Raw genomic sequence first — 19,254 nt, 5'->3', positions numbered from 1 at the left:
TTTAAACAAAATCTTGCTGCCCTTCTCAAAACGCTCTTCAGTCAACACTCGGTCACCCCACTGACTGCCTCTAAATTCCACCTTTGTGGCCAGGATTACTGCCTTCTAACCAGATGCTAACCCACACCCACCGCCCTGCTTTCAAGACATGTTTGGCCTGATTCAAGGCATTTTTGCTCTCAAACAAGACACCACCAAGTGATGGCTTTTGGTAGGTCGGTGGGTAGGTGTGACCCAGACCTCCCAAGGAGCTGATTTCCCAGGAGGGAACTCAACCCCATTAGTCCACTAGTGCCCTCCATGGTATGCCAGCCTGCCCAGTAGCTTAGGCACAGCACCAGGTCCTGAGCTCCTCTGATGCCAAAGAAGAAAAGGGGGGAGGGGACAACTATGATTAAAACCATGAAAATGGGCACATAAATTGATGCTGCCTTATTCTCTCCCTGCCTCCCCCCCTCCCCACAGGTCCTGTTGTTACCCAATATTCCTTAACCATAACGACTTCCTGCCTCAATTTTAGGGGAAAATTTGGATTGTATATTCTTGGCCTCAGGAACAGGAAGGGCCTACTGCTACTGGGGTTGGGTGACCCAAGAACCTATCCAACAATTAAACAATGGTTTGTAGCAGGCTCAAAAGTGGTAAGGAAGGAGAGCATACAACAGCCTTCCCTTCCTCTCCCCACAACAGACACCCTGGGGCTGAGAGAGCTCTGAGAACTATAACTGGCCCAAGGTCACCCAGCTGGCTGCATGTGGAGGGGTGGGGAATCAAACCCAGTTCTTCAGATTAGAGGTGCCGCTCTTAGCCACTACACCAAGCTGGCTCTCTACCAATGCACAAGGGAGCTTCCCTTCCATCCCATAAATCTAGACAAACTGGGGAATGGGGGGAGTTATAATTTTAGGAGCCTCTATATACTGTTGGGGACAACCTCAAGGACGGGGAGCATATCTGCAAAACAGCTGGTACCCCAGTGGAAATGGGGGGGGATTAAAGCAGCAAACACAGTCTGTAAGGAGGAAAAGGTGGAGTGGGAAGACTTGCCCCCCAAAAGCTAAAAAGTCCTCTAAAGCAGTGGTCCCCAGCCATTTTATCACCAGGGACCGGTCAATGCCTGACAATTTTACTGAGGCCCGGGGGGGGGGGGTAGTCTTTTGCTGAGGGACATCGTCGCCGCTACCTGAGCCCCTGCTCCACTTGCTTTCTCGCCGGCACCCCTGACTTCCTGCCGCCCGCTGGGGGGTGCTTCCAGCAGCAGCTGCGGAGTGTCACGTCGAGGGGGAGCCCCAGCTATAGCGGCCGCTGGAGAGCACCAAAGGTGAGCCAGCAGCAGAGTGGCAGGGCAGCCCCCGAGGCAGCAGCCGGGGAGGAGGACGAGGAGGAGCCGCGGCCCGGTACTGACTGATCCATGGACTGGTACCGGTCCCCGGACCGGGGGTGGGGGCCACTGCTCTAAAGTATCACAACACACTGCCCTAAAAGGATCACAGAGATGAGCCAAGTTTTAGATGGCTAAATGCAGTTTTATGGAGAGAGGGAAATTGGGGGGGGGGGGAGTATGACAGACAAACTTACACCTGCAAGAGGGGGTGTTGCCCCAACCTCGGCAAGAAGTCGAACTCTATCAGCCAAAGGCGGTACTGCTGCTTCTCAGCTGGTGGAGGTGGGGAGGGAGGGCAACAATCAAACCATCAAATTAAAAACATGCTAAATGAATAAAAACTAGGTAGGGGAAGAAGGAACAATATCCACCGATTCATCGTGGGGAATTCCAGAGCAGTGGAACTAAAAATTATTCCCATTCATTTCCATCTCGTATTTACAGGGCAAAACACATGTCGATTTTGTGGCTAAAAGCTGAAAGTGTTGGGGGCAGAGAGGGGAGGGCCAAGGGGGCAGGTAGCAGATGAACAAGAACTGCATTCTCCAATGCCACCCCTTCCCAAACAAAAAAACGAGTCATCCCAATCCTTCTGTCCACATCCCACATCAACCAGGGGAGAGGGGGGAGGGATCTCCGCCAAGCCTATTTGCATAAAAGGGCCTTATTTTGATTTCTTCCATCAGAGTGGGGGCATGGGTAAGCCAGACTTGTCCAACCCCCCCATTTCCTTGGGGGGGCCTGGTTCCTCATCCATCTTGCGCCCATGTTTTCGAAAATACTTGTATCGCTGGACATAGGCCTTCACCAGGTTGTTCACCTTGACTGGATTGATTTCTCCACTCTTGCTGTGGCAGATCTAGACAGGAGCAGAAAAGGAGGAGCAGTTAGCATCTTGTGCCCTTTGCTCCCAAAATTCCCTTCTACATGCACACGCCCCTTCTAACCTTGTGGACGGCCTTGCGCAGGATATCCTTATATTCCTCCTTCGTGATCTCCTTTTTCTGGTAATAGGGTTTAATGGCCAGTTTCACTTCCTCCACAGCTCGCTCTTGGGTGTGAAGCTTCTTCAGGTACTGAAGTGAAACAGAGACAAATTAGTGGGGAACAGGGATGTTACAGAGTCTCCAATAATAAGAAGGTGGCTTTTTGTACCATGCTTTTTACTACCTGGAGTCTCAAAGTGGCTTACAACTCCCTACCGTTCCTCTGCCCACACAGGCACCCTGTTAGGTAGGTGAGACCGAAACATTGGCCTACCTGAATGTTTCTTCTCTTCAGTGAGGCGAAGTCCTCCAATATATTTAGTGTGGAGGACTTCCCCCACTGAAGGAGAACGAAACATTGGCCTACGTGAAGGTTTCTTCTCTTCAGCGGGGCGAAGTCCTCCACACTAAATATATTGGAGGACTTCCCCCACTGAAGGAGAATGAGAGCTCTGAGAGAGTTGTGGGTGGCCTGAGCTCGCCCAGCTGGCTTCCTGGGGAGAAGTGGGGAATCCAACTCGTTTCCCAGATTAGAGTCTGTCACTCTTAACCACCATAACATGCCGGCTCTCATAGGGAGAAAGGGTTACATAGGGAGCAGGCCATATAGGGAAAAACTCTGGCCTAGGTGAGACCTATTTTCTTCCAGGCCATTTAGGACTTCTGTCCATCTAGTAGCATCTCATTTTGCCTTTCCTCCAAAGACCTCTGACAGTGTGCATATTATGTACCTTCCTCCATTTCATTCTCACCACCCTCCTGTGAGATAAATAAGTGAGAGACCAGCACAAAATCCCCCAAAGAGGTTAGTTCCATACTGGGATCTTCACCTGATTTGTCCTGATACAAAATAGTTTTAATTCCTAGCTCAGCCTTCATCAGCCCCTCGGGAGCGGCTGTGGCTCAGTGTAATAAAAGGTAAAGGTAAAGGTATCCCTTGTGCAAGCACCAGGTCATGTCTGACCCTTGGGGTGACGCCCTCTAGCGTTTTCATGTCAGATTCAATACGGGGTGGTTTGCCAGTGCCTTCCCCAGTCATTACCATTTTACCCCCCAGCAAGCTGGGTACTCATTTTACCAACCTCGGAAGGATGGAAGGCTGAGTCAACCTTGAGCCGGCTGCTAGGATTGAACTCCCAGCCTCATGGGCAGAGCTTTCAGACTGCATGTCTGCTGCCTTACCACTCTGCGCCACAAGAGGCTCTTAGCGTAAAACCATCTGCTTAACATGCAGACAGTCCCAGGTTCAATCCAGTTAAAGGAACTAGCAGTGAGTAATGTGAAAACCTTTGCTGGAGACCCAGGAGAGCCACTGCCAGTCTGGGCAGTAATGGACCAAGGGTCTGATTCAGTAGAAGGGAGTTTTCACGTAGCTGACAAGGATTCACAAATAATTTTCTCATACATATGAAAAACTGGGCTGTTCCTTGCCCAAAATCTGGGGCAATATTCTTTAGATTCTAAAGTTTAGAGCAGGCTTTCTCAATGGCCCTGCAATGGTTTCTTGAATGGGTGGGAGTTTTTTTAATATACATATACTGTTGACCCCCCCAAAAAAAGTCAATGATGGGCTTGGAGGGGACGGGAAGGGGAGGGGCCCCAGGGAGTGTGTGGCCACAGCTCTTCTTCCCAACCATATTCTGCACAATTATGCCACTTCTGGGGTTTCTCAAAGCCTGAAGAATATTTCAGGGATAAAACAGTGGGAAAAGGCTGGTTTAGAGGCTTATGGAAATTGCCTTTCCTAACTTAATTTCCAGCTTTATGAATTACAACATGGAACTGACTTCTCATATTTTCAAACTACAGACAATCATCCTTCCTTTTTCTCCCTGTAATAGCCAAATTAAGACAGGACACAGTTCTTATATTTTTAAACAGCAACAGAGGACAGCAAATTTTGGCAGGTCCAGTTGCCCAGCATGTGTGCATGGGAGGGGGAGACAGTTGCACTGTCTCAGACAGCCTTCTCCTAAATGACCAGCTGCCATGTGTCCAATGCACTCAACGGGACATGCTGGGGGCCACCACTGCCCTGAAGATCCTGCCACCATGGAGTCCCTTGCTGATCCCCCATATTGCCCAAGTTACAGGCAGAGGAGGGCAGTTAGAAGAAGAAGAAGAAGAGTTGGTTCTTATATGCCGCTTTTCCCTACCCGAAGGAGGCTCAAAGCGGCTTACAGTCGCCTTCCTATTCCTCTCCCCACAACAGACACCCTGTGGGGTGGGTGAGGCTGAGAGAGCCCTGATATTCCTGCTCGGTCAGAACAGCTTTATCAGTGCCGTGGCGAGCCCAGCTGGTTGCATGTGGGGGAGCGCAGAATCGAACCTGGCATGCCAGATTAGAAGTCGGCACTACTAACCACTACACCAAACTGGCTCTCGTTAGCTGTAGGACACTGGTGTTGCCCAACCACCGTATAGCTGTCCCTCTGTACTTCCTTAGGCAGTCTGAGAGAGTGATTAACCCCACAAATACCATAGAGATTATGTCAGATTCTGCCCCCCCCCCAGCCTGAGTGGTTCTGTGACCCCATCCTTGAGTTTTGTCCCAAGCTCCAGAATCACTGCGGTGGTACTGATTACCATCCACCCCAAACGAAGACTGTTCAGCTACAGAGAATAACACAAAGTAAGCAGCACTCCTGTCTGGAGTCCTGAACCAAAGAGTTCTGAGAGATTTTAAAGAGCATCTGCATACCATTCCAATGGCAACTGTTCTCCTACTCTCAAAACAATTTTGCATTGTTTTGTTACCTTATCACTGTCTCCACGTCCCTCAGAGCTGGTGCTGCCCAGATCGGTGCCCGACGAGGAAGCAAAGATGCCAGCCGAGGGTGGACCTGCCGGAGCCTGGCTCAAAGCCCCTGGCAGCACCCCCGTAGGGGTGGGGGGCGTTGAGCCACATCCTCCCATAGGCAAGGAACTCTGAAGTAGGTATGAGACAGGTGGGACAGTCAGATGTGACACGGGTGGGTGGGTGGGTGGTGCCGGTGGTTGGGGAGGCCCCAAGGAGGTTGAAGGCTTGGTGTGGGTCAGGATCTAAGGAGGAAAAAGAGCAGGAGAAAGTAAGTGGGATACCTGCAATCTGCTGTACAGTGGAGGGGCTGGGTGAGCCATGCATTCCTCTCCCCCAGGACAGAAAGCACCCCTCTCAACTCCTTCTCTGTGAAGGGCTCATTGGTGCTAGGATTCCCTCCACTGGCAGTAGTCCAATTTGCTCTCTTATCCTTTAAATGGGGGTTTTGCAGACAAGCTGCCACAAATGGGTATAATAAGAAATTTCAAAGATGAGAATAGTTTACCCTTTGGTTACTGCCAGGACAGACTTTCGGAACTAGTGAAACAAAACTTCCAATTTGTTTTTTGTGTTTTTTAAAAATAAAAGTAGTCAAAATATAATTGATCAGGTGGTGGTGGAACCAGAAGCTACAAACAGTAGGATGATCAGCTGCAAGCAAGACTCCTTGAGGTAAGCAGATTACAGTGGATGAGCGATAGGGTTGTGTCCTGCATAGTGCAGGAGGTTGGACTAGATGACCCAGGAGGTCCCTTCCAACTGTGATTCTATGATTCTAGGTACAGCAAGTCTTCTATCATGCACAGCTATTTCAGTGTCAAGAAAAGATCTTCGAATCCTGGAGTAGCCACATGTGAGTCTACTGTAGCAAAATTAACCAGGCATCCAGGAGCACTCTTTAGCAGGGTTCCATTATGAAAAGTCCTGATACCTAGAGTATGCCATTATCAGCACAGCCTGTATCACATGCACACCATGCAGGTGGTTCCAAACACCATATCATCTGCTTGTCACTAGAAGGTTCAGATCAGCATGAATGAGATCTGCCCACACTATGTAGCCTTTGCCACACTGTGATATCTCTTGTGCTTGCATTTTCTCTTGAGCAGGATTAGAGGTTTTCAATGAGCTCTTACACCAATGGAAGTACTACAAGGAAAGGAAGCAAGCTTCATGGAAGAGACTTAGAAGCAAGCATGGAACCAATTTGCAGAATGCAAGCTGGCTGGACAAAACAGTCTGGCATCCTTGACCTCCCATTAGAACTCAGTTCTCCACTAATGAATGTTTGGATCCACCACTAGTGGACTTAGCAATGGTCTGTGCCAGTTTGCCTGGGCTGTGCAAATATTATACCTGCAAATAATTTGCCTGGGCTGTGCAAATTTTATACCTGCAAAAGTGAGGTTGGGTTAAGCCAAATAATTTAGGAACTCTGCCAGATAATAAAGAACAAAGACCAGAGCTAGTTGCTCTGTTGGAGAACAAGTAGGCGAAGGAGAAAGAGTTACCACTCCACCTCGAGCCTCAGCATGAAAACTAACCAAGCCCCAGCTTAATGCAAGCTTTCACTAGCCCAGGGTATCGCCATGCTCGAACTACAGACCATACAAGCCAGAAATACAATTTAAAAGACAAATCTTAAGTACTGAAATTCTGAGGGTGCCAACAAAATGGCAGGCTTAAGAGTACACCACGGAAAAAAGGACGGTTCAAAATCTTAACAGAGCCCGCGGCGCCATGGACGCCGCGGACTAAATAAAGCCGTAAAGACTTAGTGGGAGGAGTTAGGGCGGGCTCGGTCCAGGATAAGGAAGGGTGCCGATTGGCCCCTTCCTCCGGACAAACCATCGGCCGGGCCGGTAGGCACAAAGCGCCTGCTAATTGGCCCGGCCGATTCCCGCCCTGCCGACAAGGAAGCAACTGCGAGCCACGCGGCTCGCAGTTGCTTCCTGCCCGACGGCCTCTCGCCGTGTAAGGCCGCCGCCCAAGGGAGCCCCCGGCAGTCGCACAGAGCGCGACTGCCGGGGGCTCCCTTGCCTAGCGCCCGCTGTATTTTAAGTACAGCAGGCTTTATTACTAGTGAATATAATAACAGAAAAAAGAACCTATCCTAGGCTATAATAAACAATTTCACAATGAATGTAACTAAATGTGTCTAATCTCTTCTTTTAATCAAACAATCAAAACGGCCTCCAGGTTATAACTGTTTTCAAGTGAGTTTTCATCAGTGGTTGTTTTTCAACTTAATGTTTGCTAATGAAGTCCTTCAATAGGATCAATTCTTCTTGGCAGGATTTAAATAATATATATGTGGCCTTTAGCTCATAGGGACAGGGCAGTCTAGTCAAAAGACAAATATGTGGCCTTTGGCTCACAGGTACGGGGCAGTCTAGACAAATTTTAAGTACTGAAATTCTGAGGGTGCCAACAAAATGGCAGGCAGCAGGTCCCACTTGCCCAGTAAATTCAAAAGAATTCAACAGTCCGGGTTTTGAAGCAAGCCCTACTTCACGTAAGTGTAGAAGTGCACACCTTTGTTGCTGTACTGTAGATGTTAAGCTTTTTGCAGGAGTTTCACTCCCACTGTGTCCCACTGTTCTCTGGAAAGTGAGCCTCAAAACCTTCCCCCTGACACATTAGAGCTAGAACAAATTTTCCACACTTTTTTGAAGAACTATCCAAATAAATCAGAAAAATCAAAGCAGAGTTGTCAAAACAAGATCTCTCATCTGCATTTGAAATTTTGATGCTTCAAAGACAAGCTTGTTGCTGAAATCAATTACCAGCACCACCAGCACCCTTTATCCAAGAGCAGGAATGAAATCCACACCCTGCACAGCAATCCCACTGTTCAATCTGATACCATGAATCGTATTCCAGCCCTTTAACAAAACAGGCTTTCATACCTGGTTGGTTGCTTGAATAAGCTCCTGGGCTTTTGCCCGGCTTGCAAGGTTGGCCTCTTCCATCTTGAAGAGCAAGGCAGTCACTAGGTGGGAAACAAGAGCCTTAGGTATAGAACAGGCCCCCAAATGGCAGAAGTGAGCAGACAATTTGCTAAGCCTCCTCTTGAGTAATCCAAGACTCAGGGCTAAAATGGGTGAACTTTAATGTATTTGCTGCCCTGGACAGCCCTGCATCAGCCTATTCTGTAGACACAGAATCCACTTGTTTGATGGGAAAAGGTAAGTCCTCATTCAAAGACCTTAGCATCCTTTTCTTCCCCTGTTAGACTGGCCACTTGCAGATACAGCCATGGCTCAGTGGGAAAAGGTTGCTTAGCATGCAGAAAGTTCTAAGTTCAATTCTCAGCATCTCCTGTTAAAATAATCAAGCACTACAAAAGATCTAAGACCTTGAAGAGCCAATGCCACTTAAGAACCAGAGCCAGCTTGGTGTGGTGGTTAGGAGTGTGGACTTCTAATCTGGAGAGCCAGGTTTGATTCCCCGCTCTTCCACATGCAGCCAGCTGGGTGACCTTGGACTCGCCACAGCACTGATAAAGCTGTTCTGACCAAGCAGGAATATCAGGGCTCTCTCAGCCTCACCTCCCTCACTGGGTGTCTGTTGTGGGGAGAGGAAGGGAAGGCCGCTTTTAGACTCCTTCTGGTACAGAAAAGCAGCATGTAAGAACCAACTCTTTGTGCGTGTCTTGCTTGTTTCAACTTCCAGCCTTAAAAAGAATGAAAGCTTCCACCTCGCCTTTTTTTGGACAGGTCAAATTTTCAATATAATGGAAGGGCCCTGTCTTTCTAGTCAACAAATCCCAGAGCAATCCCTGGATCTTCTGTCTTGGAGTCACAATGGGACAGAGGCACAGAGCCCAGCATCTCACTTCTGCCAGATTTCAGTGTATGAAATGGGCAAGCAGACAGCCTGTCACACGACAGTTTGGCATGCCACTTCTAAGACAGGATTTCCCAGTCAGTATACTGGGGTAGAGCAGTGGCCCTCAGATGCACCATGGCATGGGGGAACACCTGCAACAAGAGGGCAGTCACCACCCCAGCAGCACTGCTTCTTCCCCTGTGGCAGAAGTAAAATGGTCCAGTGGATCTTCAGTTGGGTGTCAAGATTTTCTTGAATGGGGGGAGGTAGATTTTATTTTTATTTGTAATTGCATATGAGGCATTGCAGGCAAAGTGTGGTGGGGTGAGGAGAGGAGATGGGGGCTAGTTTTTATGTTCATTTGCATATTTTTATTTGTATTTTCTAATTTACATATGGGGGCCTGGCAAGGGGCATGGCTAGCTAACATCACTTCTGTGGTACCATAAACCTTGAAAAATATTCCATGTGTACCTCCATGCTCAAAAGGCTGAAAAAGGCTGCACAAGGCTGACAGGAAAAGCCTAGATGAAGAGCATGTTTCCCCTTGTAACTAGTCTCAAAAATGCTGATGGTTTCATCAGTGCGGTGGTGGGGGAGAAAGAGAAAGTTCATAGGCAATTTTAGAAGGGATGGAGAAGGAAAGACCCATAAATTCAGTTATTCATGCCCCAGGCCAACTCTGTAAGGCTCTTGCCTGGTGTCTATTTCCTGGCCTCTAAAGACTTTAAAACTTTACACTCACATTACCTCCTTCCATTCATTTCCCCCATAGAAAAGGAGGCACATGGGGGACTGGACTATGTAAAATATGCAGATCAATGGTTTCTTGGCCGCATCTATTATCACAATGGCAATCGTTCAACTCTGTATACAAAAATTATGCACATGTGCATTTGTGCCTTTCCTTCAGCTACTTAATGGCTTTGGGATTTGGGGAGTCATGAATTTGAATGGAGGATGGAAAGGGGGACAGGAAGCACTTGGCAACCATCACTCCCTCCAATTTTTGTTGGAGTGCAGATGTTGAAATTTTAACATACAACCATGTAAAAATAGACCTGTCTCTCTTTTCTGAAGGGGGTCCTAGTATTTGCTGGAGTTCCAATATCTGGGTTGGAACAAACCAAGCTTCTCTGCTGGTGGGGGGAAAAGGAGGGAAGGGTCCCCTTGGTTGCCCAAAAAGGCCATGCTAGGGATCATAGGACTTGCACAGACAAAAAAAATATGTGGGGTGGAGGCTATAAGAAAGAGGGGAATAGGCTCAGATGGAGAAAAAAATAGGCTACATCCAACCCTATGCGCCAGACATAAATTAAGATGCTTCAGCAGTGAAACTATGGGAGACCTGACCCTAAACAGGGCTTTTCCCCCCCACAGGATGGCGGATCTAGCTTCTGAGAAAAGATCAAGATAGTTGCATAACAAAACCCATTCCAAAATAAATTCCAGTGTTAGTTTTGCAGAACACCTCACTTAGGATGGGACTGCAGGGATGTAAAAACTGTTGCCAGGAGCTGCAACAACCAGCATCAAAGAGGGCTGCACCAAAGGCAACCTACCCTTACTTCCATTCAATTTAATTCCCTGTCAGGATACATACATGCCAAGACGCCGCTGGTGCAGTCAACCCCACCCTGCAGGTTCCAAGACATGGGAGCAGATGGGGGAGGCAAAGTGCGTGGAGTGTGGTGAGGCTGCTGTGGCGGCTGCTCCTCTTTGGTCTCAGACAAGCTGTCTGCTTCGGGCTCATCCTCCAGCACAATGGGCTGCTCAACCGGGGGGTCTTCAGGAAGGAAGGAGACATCAGGAGTCTTGCAACTGCTATCCACAGTCTGGGAATCTGGTGTGAGCTCCTGGCCGGGAGCCAATGGCTGAGGGCTTGGTGGCTTGGCAGTGCCTTCTGACTTCTCTGAGCCAGACCATGAAGGCTCTTCCTTGACCCTTATAGGGCTACTTGTGCCCTGGCTGCAGCTGTCTGCTTTCGACTTCTTCAGACCTGTCTTCACCTTGAGCTTTTTCTTTTTTTTGGGCTCTGAGGCACCTTTTGGCTTGACTCCCTTTAGCTTCTTCACGCCCAACTTGGCCTTTAGTCCTTTGGCTTTCTTGGGCTTAAAACCTGGCTCCTTGACGTTGGCCATCTCACCTTGCCCTGCTCCTGAAGCCCCAACCATCAGCACCTTCTCCTCAGACTTGAGGAAAGGTGATCGGCTCTCCTTATCACGGCTAAATTTCACGCCAATGGAGCCGACTTCCTTCACTGACGTGGTGCTGCTTACCCCTTCCCGGATCAGCACGGCCACCTTAGACTGGAGCTTCACTTTCCGGCCTGAGCCTAGCTTGCCGCTCTCCTTGTGACTTCCAGCTTTAATTTTCTTCCCAGCCTTGTCCCTATCGGGTCGGGCTTTCTTTTCTGCCTTGGGCATCTCCTGCTGTTCAGAACAGGGAGGCCCCTCTTTGAGCTTCTTTTTGTATTTGTCACGGGTACTGGGACGGTCCTCAGGGTAGGTCCTCTTGCGTTCCTTCTCCTTAGGCAATTTCTGCTTGGTGTCCTCCTCGGGCCGCTTATCCTTACGGGAGGGGACTGCCTCCTCCTTGGTTACTGAGCGAGCCCCACTGGACTTGGATTCCTCAGCAGGCTCGCGGTCTGAGAAACAAGTATCAAAGCTAATTCCCTCAGAGTCATAGAGCACCTCTCGCTTCGCTCTTTCTGGGGTCTCCAACAGTCCCTCTAATTTCTCTTGCTGGTTAACTGTGATGGTCCGCTTGATGGTGAAAAGGTCATTGTCATTGAGGTCTTGGATTGAGGGTGGCACCACAGTCCGTGCATCTCTCCGTCTCTCCATCAAGACCTTTTCTGACTTGGGTTCCTCCAGCAAGTGGACCTCCCGCTCCCGCTCCTTGTCCTTAGATAAGCGACGGGAGGGATGTTTCTCACGTGAGTGAGACCGGGAGTGTTTCTTCTTCTTCCTGCTGCTATCTCCACGATGTTTGTCTTTGTGTCTGCTGCGATGGGCACGGCTGCTGCTGCTGTGTGATTGGGAACGACGCCCCCTCCGCTTCTCCTTTGACTTAGAACGCCTGCTTTTGCGACGCTCTGCAGAGGTGTGCGAAGAACCAACCGCAGACAAGCTGGTGCTGATTGAGGGTGACCAGGAACGGGAGGTCCGGTGATGCGAGCGAGACCGGGAGGTCCTGTGACGCGAGCGTCGACGCTCCTTGGACTTGGAGCGAGACTTGGACTTCTTCTTCGGGTTCCATGAAGAGGCATACGATTCCTTGGATTTCGAAGCCTTGTGTTCTCGCGATCTTTTGCGCTCCCTCTTTGATTTCTTACAGGAGCCGGAGCTAGAACCGGAGTGGGACTTGGAAGTGGGGCGTTTGGGGGCTGGAGGAGGGGGAGGTGGCGGCAAGGGGGATGGGGCACGATGGTAACGTTCTCGGCGTTGAGTCAGGATCTTCCGCCTCAAATCCACACCTTTCCAACGAGGATCCGGCTGGCTCTCACTGAAGTCAATCTGCAAGGCTCCTTCATCATCTGAGTCAGCGTGTAATGACAGGAAGTCGTCTCCTTCCACCACCCGCAGGGTACGCTGCTCAGCAGGGCGACACCTGCTCCGAAACAGTCGAATGGGACTATACCTTTCATCTTCTGGCTGGACAATCTCCCCTTCCTCAATTTCTGAGTCTCCACCTCCACTCCCATCCCATTCCATTGAGGTCCTTCGTCCACCCCGGTGATATCCACTTCCCTTGGATGCTTTCTCCCCAGTCCTTAGCTTGGCATTTCCGACCGTTACTACTTCCAGAGACACTTTACCCTCTAGCTGGGGCTTTGCTTCGGCATCCAAGCGGCCTTTAGGTGCTATGTCTACCACAAAGACCCTTCTGCGTGGTTCAGGAGTTTTAGAGTCCAACTGTGCTGGTGGAAGTTCCTCTGGGAGCGTGGAATCAGCACCAGGGGGCTCCTTACCCTCTGGAGGCTCAGTGGGACAGACAGACTCACTTTCATAATCTCTGCCAGGTTCTGCTTCAGGCTCCGAATCCTCTTGCCCTTTGTCTGAGCTGGGGAAATCTTGGCTCAAGCTGTTCTCATCATAGATCCCAGCTAAAGTTTCTGAGATGCGGCTGATACTGTGGGACATGTCAGGAGGCGGCTGGTCACGATCATCTTCCTCTTCCTCCTCCTCCTCCTCCTCCTCCTCCTCATCCTCCTCAGGAGAAGGGGTGCTAGCAGAAGAACTGGGATTGGAGCCTGTGGGGTCAAAGGGGTCATATTTCTGGTCATGTCGGCCACCCTCTGACTCTTTGTGGGGTGAATCACCAAAGCCAAAATCGCCATTTAGGTTATCTTCATCAGTGGGATGGAAGGGATCATAAATATCCAAGTCTGGAGAATGCATTGCAGGGCAAGGGTTGACAGAGCCACCTCCATCGCCAGGGAGGCCTTGATGACGAGACACAGAGGATGCTGATGAAGAGCAGGACGAGGAAGAGGAGGAGGTGCTGGAATCGGCCTTGTCCAAGGAGTTGGCAGGCGGTGGCTGGGAACGCTGCTGTGATTCGGATTCACGGCCTGTGGCACTCTGCGGCCGTTGCTGCCCCCCATTGGATATTCCCATGCCAGTACCTAGAGTCATGCCCAGATAAGTTGAAGTCCTGTCTGTTTTAGGGGACAGTGAAACCTCACTCCTGACCAAAGCAGAAGTCCAAGGGCCCTTATCCACTACTGGCAGAGTCCTATGCGGGTCCAGAGGATAGGGCTGGTCAAGAAGAGAAGAATGGCTGATGGGGCCGTCCCTTCTTCCTCGCCAGCATGGTGCTGATGATGCAAGGCAGACTGTTGACAGCATGAAAAAAAAATAAAGAGGCGGTTAAGAGGCTTACAGGAGCTGTATTTTGATTTCCTGTCCTTAGAGAAGGAGACCATTCCTCAGTGTCATTTCCTCCACTTTAACCTACCCAGCCCTAGAGAAGACCTGGCACTTCTTAGAGGTCAAGTTCTCAGCGTACCAACCCATCCACTGGCCACAAAGTGAGATACCAACTAGCCCTGAAGCTGTGGTCTGTCACTGGAAATCCTCAGCCAAAATTTTGCCTTAGGAAAATTGTGATTTGGTCCTTCAGCCATAGTTCTCTTCATGGCTGATTATCAGGGATCCTAAGTGCCAGATAGAATTGAGAAATGTTTGGTAAAGAGAGCTGTAGATTTCTGCGACTCCCAACAGGCCTCCAACACATTCCAAGACAAGTATTCTGGGTAGGAAAGGTGATAAGGGGTCTTTTAAACTGGAGTCACAATATCTGGATGCTGTTGAAAATTCCCCATAGTCCATCTACAAACCCAATTGCTATCTACCATTTAAATGTACATACAACATTTTGCTACACAACATTATCTCTATAAGGCAGTGGTTCTCAGCCTTTTGTATCTTATGTCCCACCAACTGCTCTTTCCAAGTACTTGGGTTCCACCACGTTAAAACCACTTTTTCTGAGCACAATATTTATAAGCTTGCAAGGTTTCTGTAATTTTATTAGTAATTTTCAGTAATATTTAAAGAGACCAAAAAAGCCAAACAGTAGTCCAGTAGCATCCTCGAGAAAAACAAAGGTTGCAAGGTATAAACCTTTGAAACCCAAAACTCTCTTTGTCAGAAACTGATGATAGGAGCGTTGACTACTGAAAGCATGCACCCTGAAACTTGTTGCACTCTAAGATGCTACTGGATTCAATTCTAACTGTTCTACTGCAGACAGCTACCCTCTAAAAAGAATTGCACTAGTATTCTGGGGAGCTCCTAATACATAAGAAGTGTAAGAATTCCACTGAGTGTTAATTTTTGCTGCTATAACTGCAAAACTCATGGGGAGAGGGGCAAATGCACAGTGAATAATCGGTGGCAGGCAGGCCCAGCAGGAAATGACCTATCAAAGACAGTTATTGATAGGAAAGAGGAGGGGGGATAGGAGATAACACTGTGTCCAAGGTTACTATACTAGCATGGGTGACAGGAGCTGGCATGACATACATGTAGATGGACAGGGGAATTGGGAGCAATTGTTATGAAACCCCTGCACCCTGCCTAGATTACATGTACCACCAAGGTTCCCACACAGAAACATACCAGACTTCTGCATCCTCCAGGACCGATCTCTTCTAAAGATGCCCGACAAGGCACCAACGTCCCCCAGCCGGACTTCAGCCACCAGCTCTACTTCTTCCATACCTTCTTCCCCACTATTTGGGCAAGGGGTGGAGGGGGAGTGAGAAAAATGGAATCAGAACAGGAATCTCACCTCCTAGAATTCCCACCACACAATGTTCTAGTTATAGAATCAGGGTTGGAAGTGGCCATACAGACCATTGAGTCCAACCCCCTGCTCAATGCAGGACCAACCTAAGCTTCCAGGATAAGTATCTGTTTAGCCACTACCTGAAGTCAGTCAGTAAGGGGGAGCTCACCACCTTCTTAGGCAGCCTATTCCACTGCTGAACTACTCTGACTGTGATAATTTTTTCCTGATATCTAGCCAATATCATTATCCATGTAGTTTAAATCCATTACTGCGGTTCCTATCTGCTACCAGCAGGAACCTTTCCCTGCCCTCCTCCAAGTGACAACCTTTCAAATAAGAAAGCAATCATATCCCCTCGCAACCTCTTCTTCTCCAGGCTGAACATTCCCAAGTCCCTCAACCTTCCCTCACAGGGTTTAGTCCCAATGGCAATCTTGGGTGACTACGTTTGATGGCTTCAGGTAGTTCTCTTTAACCAAAGTGGACAAGATGCTGGGGTCGGTTAGGGCGACTACTTCCCCCTACATCCCTGTCCTTCCTGGCTGCTCAAGTCAGTCGAATGGAGGATAAGAAGTTCTCCCTGGGATATTATAATTACATTACGGGAGTTTCCAGAGGGACTAAAGGAGGCAGTGGTTTGCCCTCTACTAAAGTAACCATTGCTTGATCTGTGGGAGCCGGCCAATTGTTGCCCCATCTTGGATCTCGCATTTCTGGGGAAGGTGATTGAAACAGCTGCCGCAAATCAGCTCCTGGCATATTTGGAGGAGAGTTTGGTGCTTGACCCATTCCAGTCTGGCTTTCGTCTGTCCCCCTGATGGACAAGGGCGGTTCAGCACTCTTAGATCTGTTGTGTTATTAGATCTGTTGGCAGTGTTTGACATTGTCAACCACAAGTTCCTAGCCCTTGCCAGGAGTGGAATTCAAGGGACAGCCCTTCAGGGGCTGATCTCTTTCCTTTGGGATTGTAGACAGAGGGTGGCAGTTGGGTAAAATCAACTGCACTGTTACCAACCTTCCTTCGGAGTTCCACAAGGTACAATTCTCCCGCACTGTTCAACATCTCCAGCCTGACTGATCTAGAGTGTTGGACTAGGTTGTCCCCAATATGTACCTAATGGACAGCAGCCCAACTCCCCCCCCCCCCCCAGGAAACATTAGTCAGATGTTTGGAAGGAGTGACAGTCTGGTTCAAGCAGAGTCGCCTAAAACTCAACCCTTCCAAGACGGAGGTCCTATGACTAGGTAGGAAGGTGTGCCTCCCTTGCCTTGACGGGGTGCAATTAGAGATCCTGCCCTTGGCCAGGAATTTAAGGCTGACCTTTGAAGCCTCCTTATCAATGGAGGTATAGGTCATGAGGGAAGCCCAACTGTCGTTTTTCCATATTTTCCAGGTGAGGCTACTGGCCCCAGAGTACCTAACTACAGTGATCCATTCGACCGTCACCTCCAAGTTAGACTTCTGTAACTTGCTCTACGTTGGCCTGCCCTTGCCTCTGCAGAACACCTTGGAGAGCTCACATCTAGCCTGTACTGAGGAAGCTGCATTGGTTATCAATGGAATTCCAGATCAGATTCAAGGTTTTGGTCTCAACCTTTAAGGCCATTCGCAGTCTGGTTCCCGCATATCTCAGATATAGTTAACTCCTTATGCCACCACAGAGCTCTCTGCTCTGCAAATTCTAATAGGTTGGCGATCCCTGAGGTATGCCTGGCCTTGACCAGGGCCAGAGCCTTTCTAGACCTGGACCCTACCTGGTGGAATGAGCTCCTAGAAGAGACGAGGGCCTTGCCAGAACAAACTCAGTTCTGCGGGGCTTGCAAGAATGAGGTCTTCCACCAAAGATTTGGTTGAGTCCAGGGCTAGGAAGATCTTATTAGGCCCCTCTTCCAAGCACCTATCTTGAGGTCATGATGGGCTATGGAGCCAGAAATTTTGGAGGGTGGGTTTTGTTGTTAAAAGTTTTATTTTATTGGACTATTGTATTGATTTATTTTATTGCACTATATTTTACTTGTTGTAAGCCTCTGCAAGCAGCAGTTAATAAATGTAATAAATAAACAAGATTTAGAATGAGGCAATTAACAAAAAAAGTCGGGCACAAAGAACATTTCTACACCATGGTCCCAAAAATCAAGAGCCAGTTTGGTGTAGTGGTTAAGAGCAGCAGCTTCAAATCTGGAGAGCCAGGATTGATACCCCTTTCTTCTATATGCAGCCAGCTGGATGACCTTGGGTGAGTCACAGTCCTGTTAGAGCTGTTCTCATAGAGTAGTAATGTCAGGGCTCTCTCAGCCCCATCTACCTCACAGGGAAAGCGATTGTAAGCTGCTTTGAGATTCCTTAGGGTAGTGAAAAGCAGGGTATAAAAACCAACTCCTCTTTTTCTTCTAATTCCTAGAGCCAAATTAGATTGTGAAAACTATGGATCTAAATGGGAACAGACTTAAAAGGAAGGCAGAAAGCCTTTGCCTTGCTTTTTACCAGCGAAAGTTTGAAGACATAGTCACTGCTCTCCATCTTGAGAATCCCTACATCCAAACACTTCCTAAATAAATAAGTGCTCCAAGCACAAAATGCACATCCTTTTTATCAGGGGGTGGGAGTGGGCCTGCAAGGTATAGAGAGCTGCCACCAAAATCTGTTCATTTCCTGCTATTAATGGTAGCTCTGAAAACACCAGTTTGCAGTCCTAGAAGGGTAGAATCGTCATTCCTCTACTCTGCCATTTGCCTTGACCTATGCAGTGCTGGGTGCTATTTATGGTATTTTCACCATGCATACCTAAGAAATGGTCTCCTTTCCTGTGACCCAGTGGAAATTCCAGAGTTCACCAACAGTCTGATCCAGGCTTTCTCAGCCAGTGAAAGCCTGAAGAATGTTTCAGGAGTGTTTCAATGGTAGAAAGGTTGAGAAAGGCTGATCTGATCATCTAGATAGCATGTTCTGATAAGTACTTTCAGCATTTGCCCTCCCCTTTTCTCAGAGAGATGGCAATGCCTTGAAGGTCATCAGACTGTGCAGAACCAGCAGTTCCTCCCCCCTCCGGTTTGAACATTACTTGCCAGGGCAGTAGCTCATAGGCTTGGAATGGATTCTAAAACATCCTCTTGTTTTTCCAGTTGGATTTAAATAATCATTAAATAACGAAAACAAGAGTCCAACATATTCATGTTAGTATTAAAACTGGTGAACAGGATTTCATTTTTGTAAAACTGTTACTGCCTTGTGTTACTGTGCTGTTATTGAATTGTTTATGGCTCTACCTATATTTAATAGTTGACGATATTCTTTCACTATATCTAACAAAGTGTGCATGCACATGAAAGCTCATACCTTGAATAAAATTTCATTGGTCTTAACGGTGCCACTGGATTCAAACGTTTTTCTGCATTGTCAATCATGCAAGCATGCTATTCTACAGATTTTCTCTCTTTTTGTAAAGCATTTCAAACCTGAATTCTGAACAATACACAGAGCTGACAAGGCTCATTTCCTATTGCAACTATTTGGATAAAAAAAATCCCACTTACTAAACCACCTGGGTCCCCAATGAGCTTTCTACTTCCTGGGTCAAATGGTATGTCCATTCCAGGTAATCCAGGACTCCAGCTAAGGCAGGTACTGCAGCAGGAGAATGAGGCTCAAAAACCTGGAAGAAAAGGGAAAAGGTAATATACCCAAAATCCATAACATACTGGGTTGCATCCAACCACTCTGTTTCACCCTTGGCTGAAGAAAGTGGCTCCACATTTCTCTGAATGGCAATGGCAGAATACAGACCCAAGACCTGTAACTGTTCATCCCAATGTGCCATTATGATGCCTGCACACACAATGAAACAGTCCCAACATAGAGCGCAAATGCAGAATTCACCAGAACTTGTTTAGAAGACCACAGATCTCTGAGAATTAGCAGCATTCCACTAATAGCCATTTGCCAAGGTCTGTGA

General features: G+C 48.3%; 1 protein-coding gene across 3 annotated transcripts in view; it reads right to left on the bottom strand.

Annotated features, from left to right (window-relative positions):
- Positions 1–1,867: 1,867 nt before the first annotated feature.
- Positions 1,868–19,254, bottom strand: part of SCAF1 (SR-related CTD associated factor 1) — a 34,284-nt gene continuing 16,897 nt past the window's right edge. For 2 of the 3 annotated variants that reach the window (XM_077315929.1, XM_077315930.1), the window contains exons 5-11: positions 18,836–18,954; positions 15,130–15,242; positions 10,605–13,841; positions 8,080–8,162; positions 5,128–5,412; positions 2,332–2,460; positions 1,868–2,243 (exon numbers count right to left, since the gene is read on the bottom strand). In XM_077315929.1, coding sequence (XP_077172044.1) covers positions 2,067–2,243; positions 2,332–2,460; positions 5,128–5,412; positions 8,080–8,162; positions 10,605–13,841; positions 15,130–15,242; positions 18,836–18,954 — 4,143 coding nt within the window. In that variant the 3' untranslated portion in view covers positions 1,868–2,066. Of the gene's footprint in view, positions 2,244–2,331; positions 2,461–5,127; positions 5,413–8,079; positions 8,163–10,604; positions 13,842–15,129; positions 15,243–18,835; positions 18,955–19,254 lie in introns of those variants that run through there. The other variant, XM_077315931.1, reaches the window with a different exon arrangement.

This window comes from Paroedura picta, chromosome 16 (genome assembly GCF_049243985.1).
Source record: "Paroedura picta isolate Pp20150507F chromosome 16, Ppicta_v3.0, whole genome shotgun sequence".
Classification (NCBI taxonomy): domain Eukaryota; kingdom Metazoa; phylum Chordata; class Lepidosauria; order Squamata; family Gekkonidae; genus Paroedura; species Paroedura picta.
This window is presented reverse-complemented; position numbering and strand designations above follow the sequence as displayed.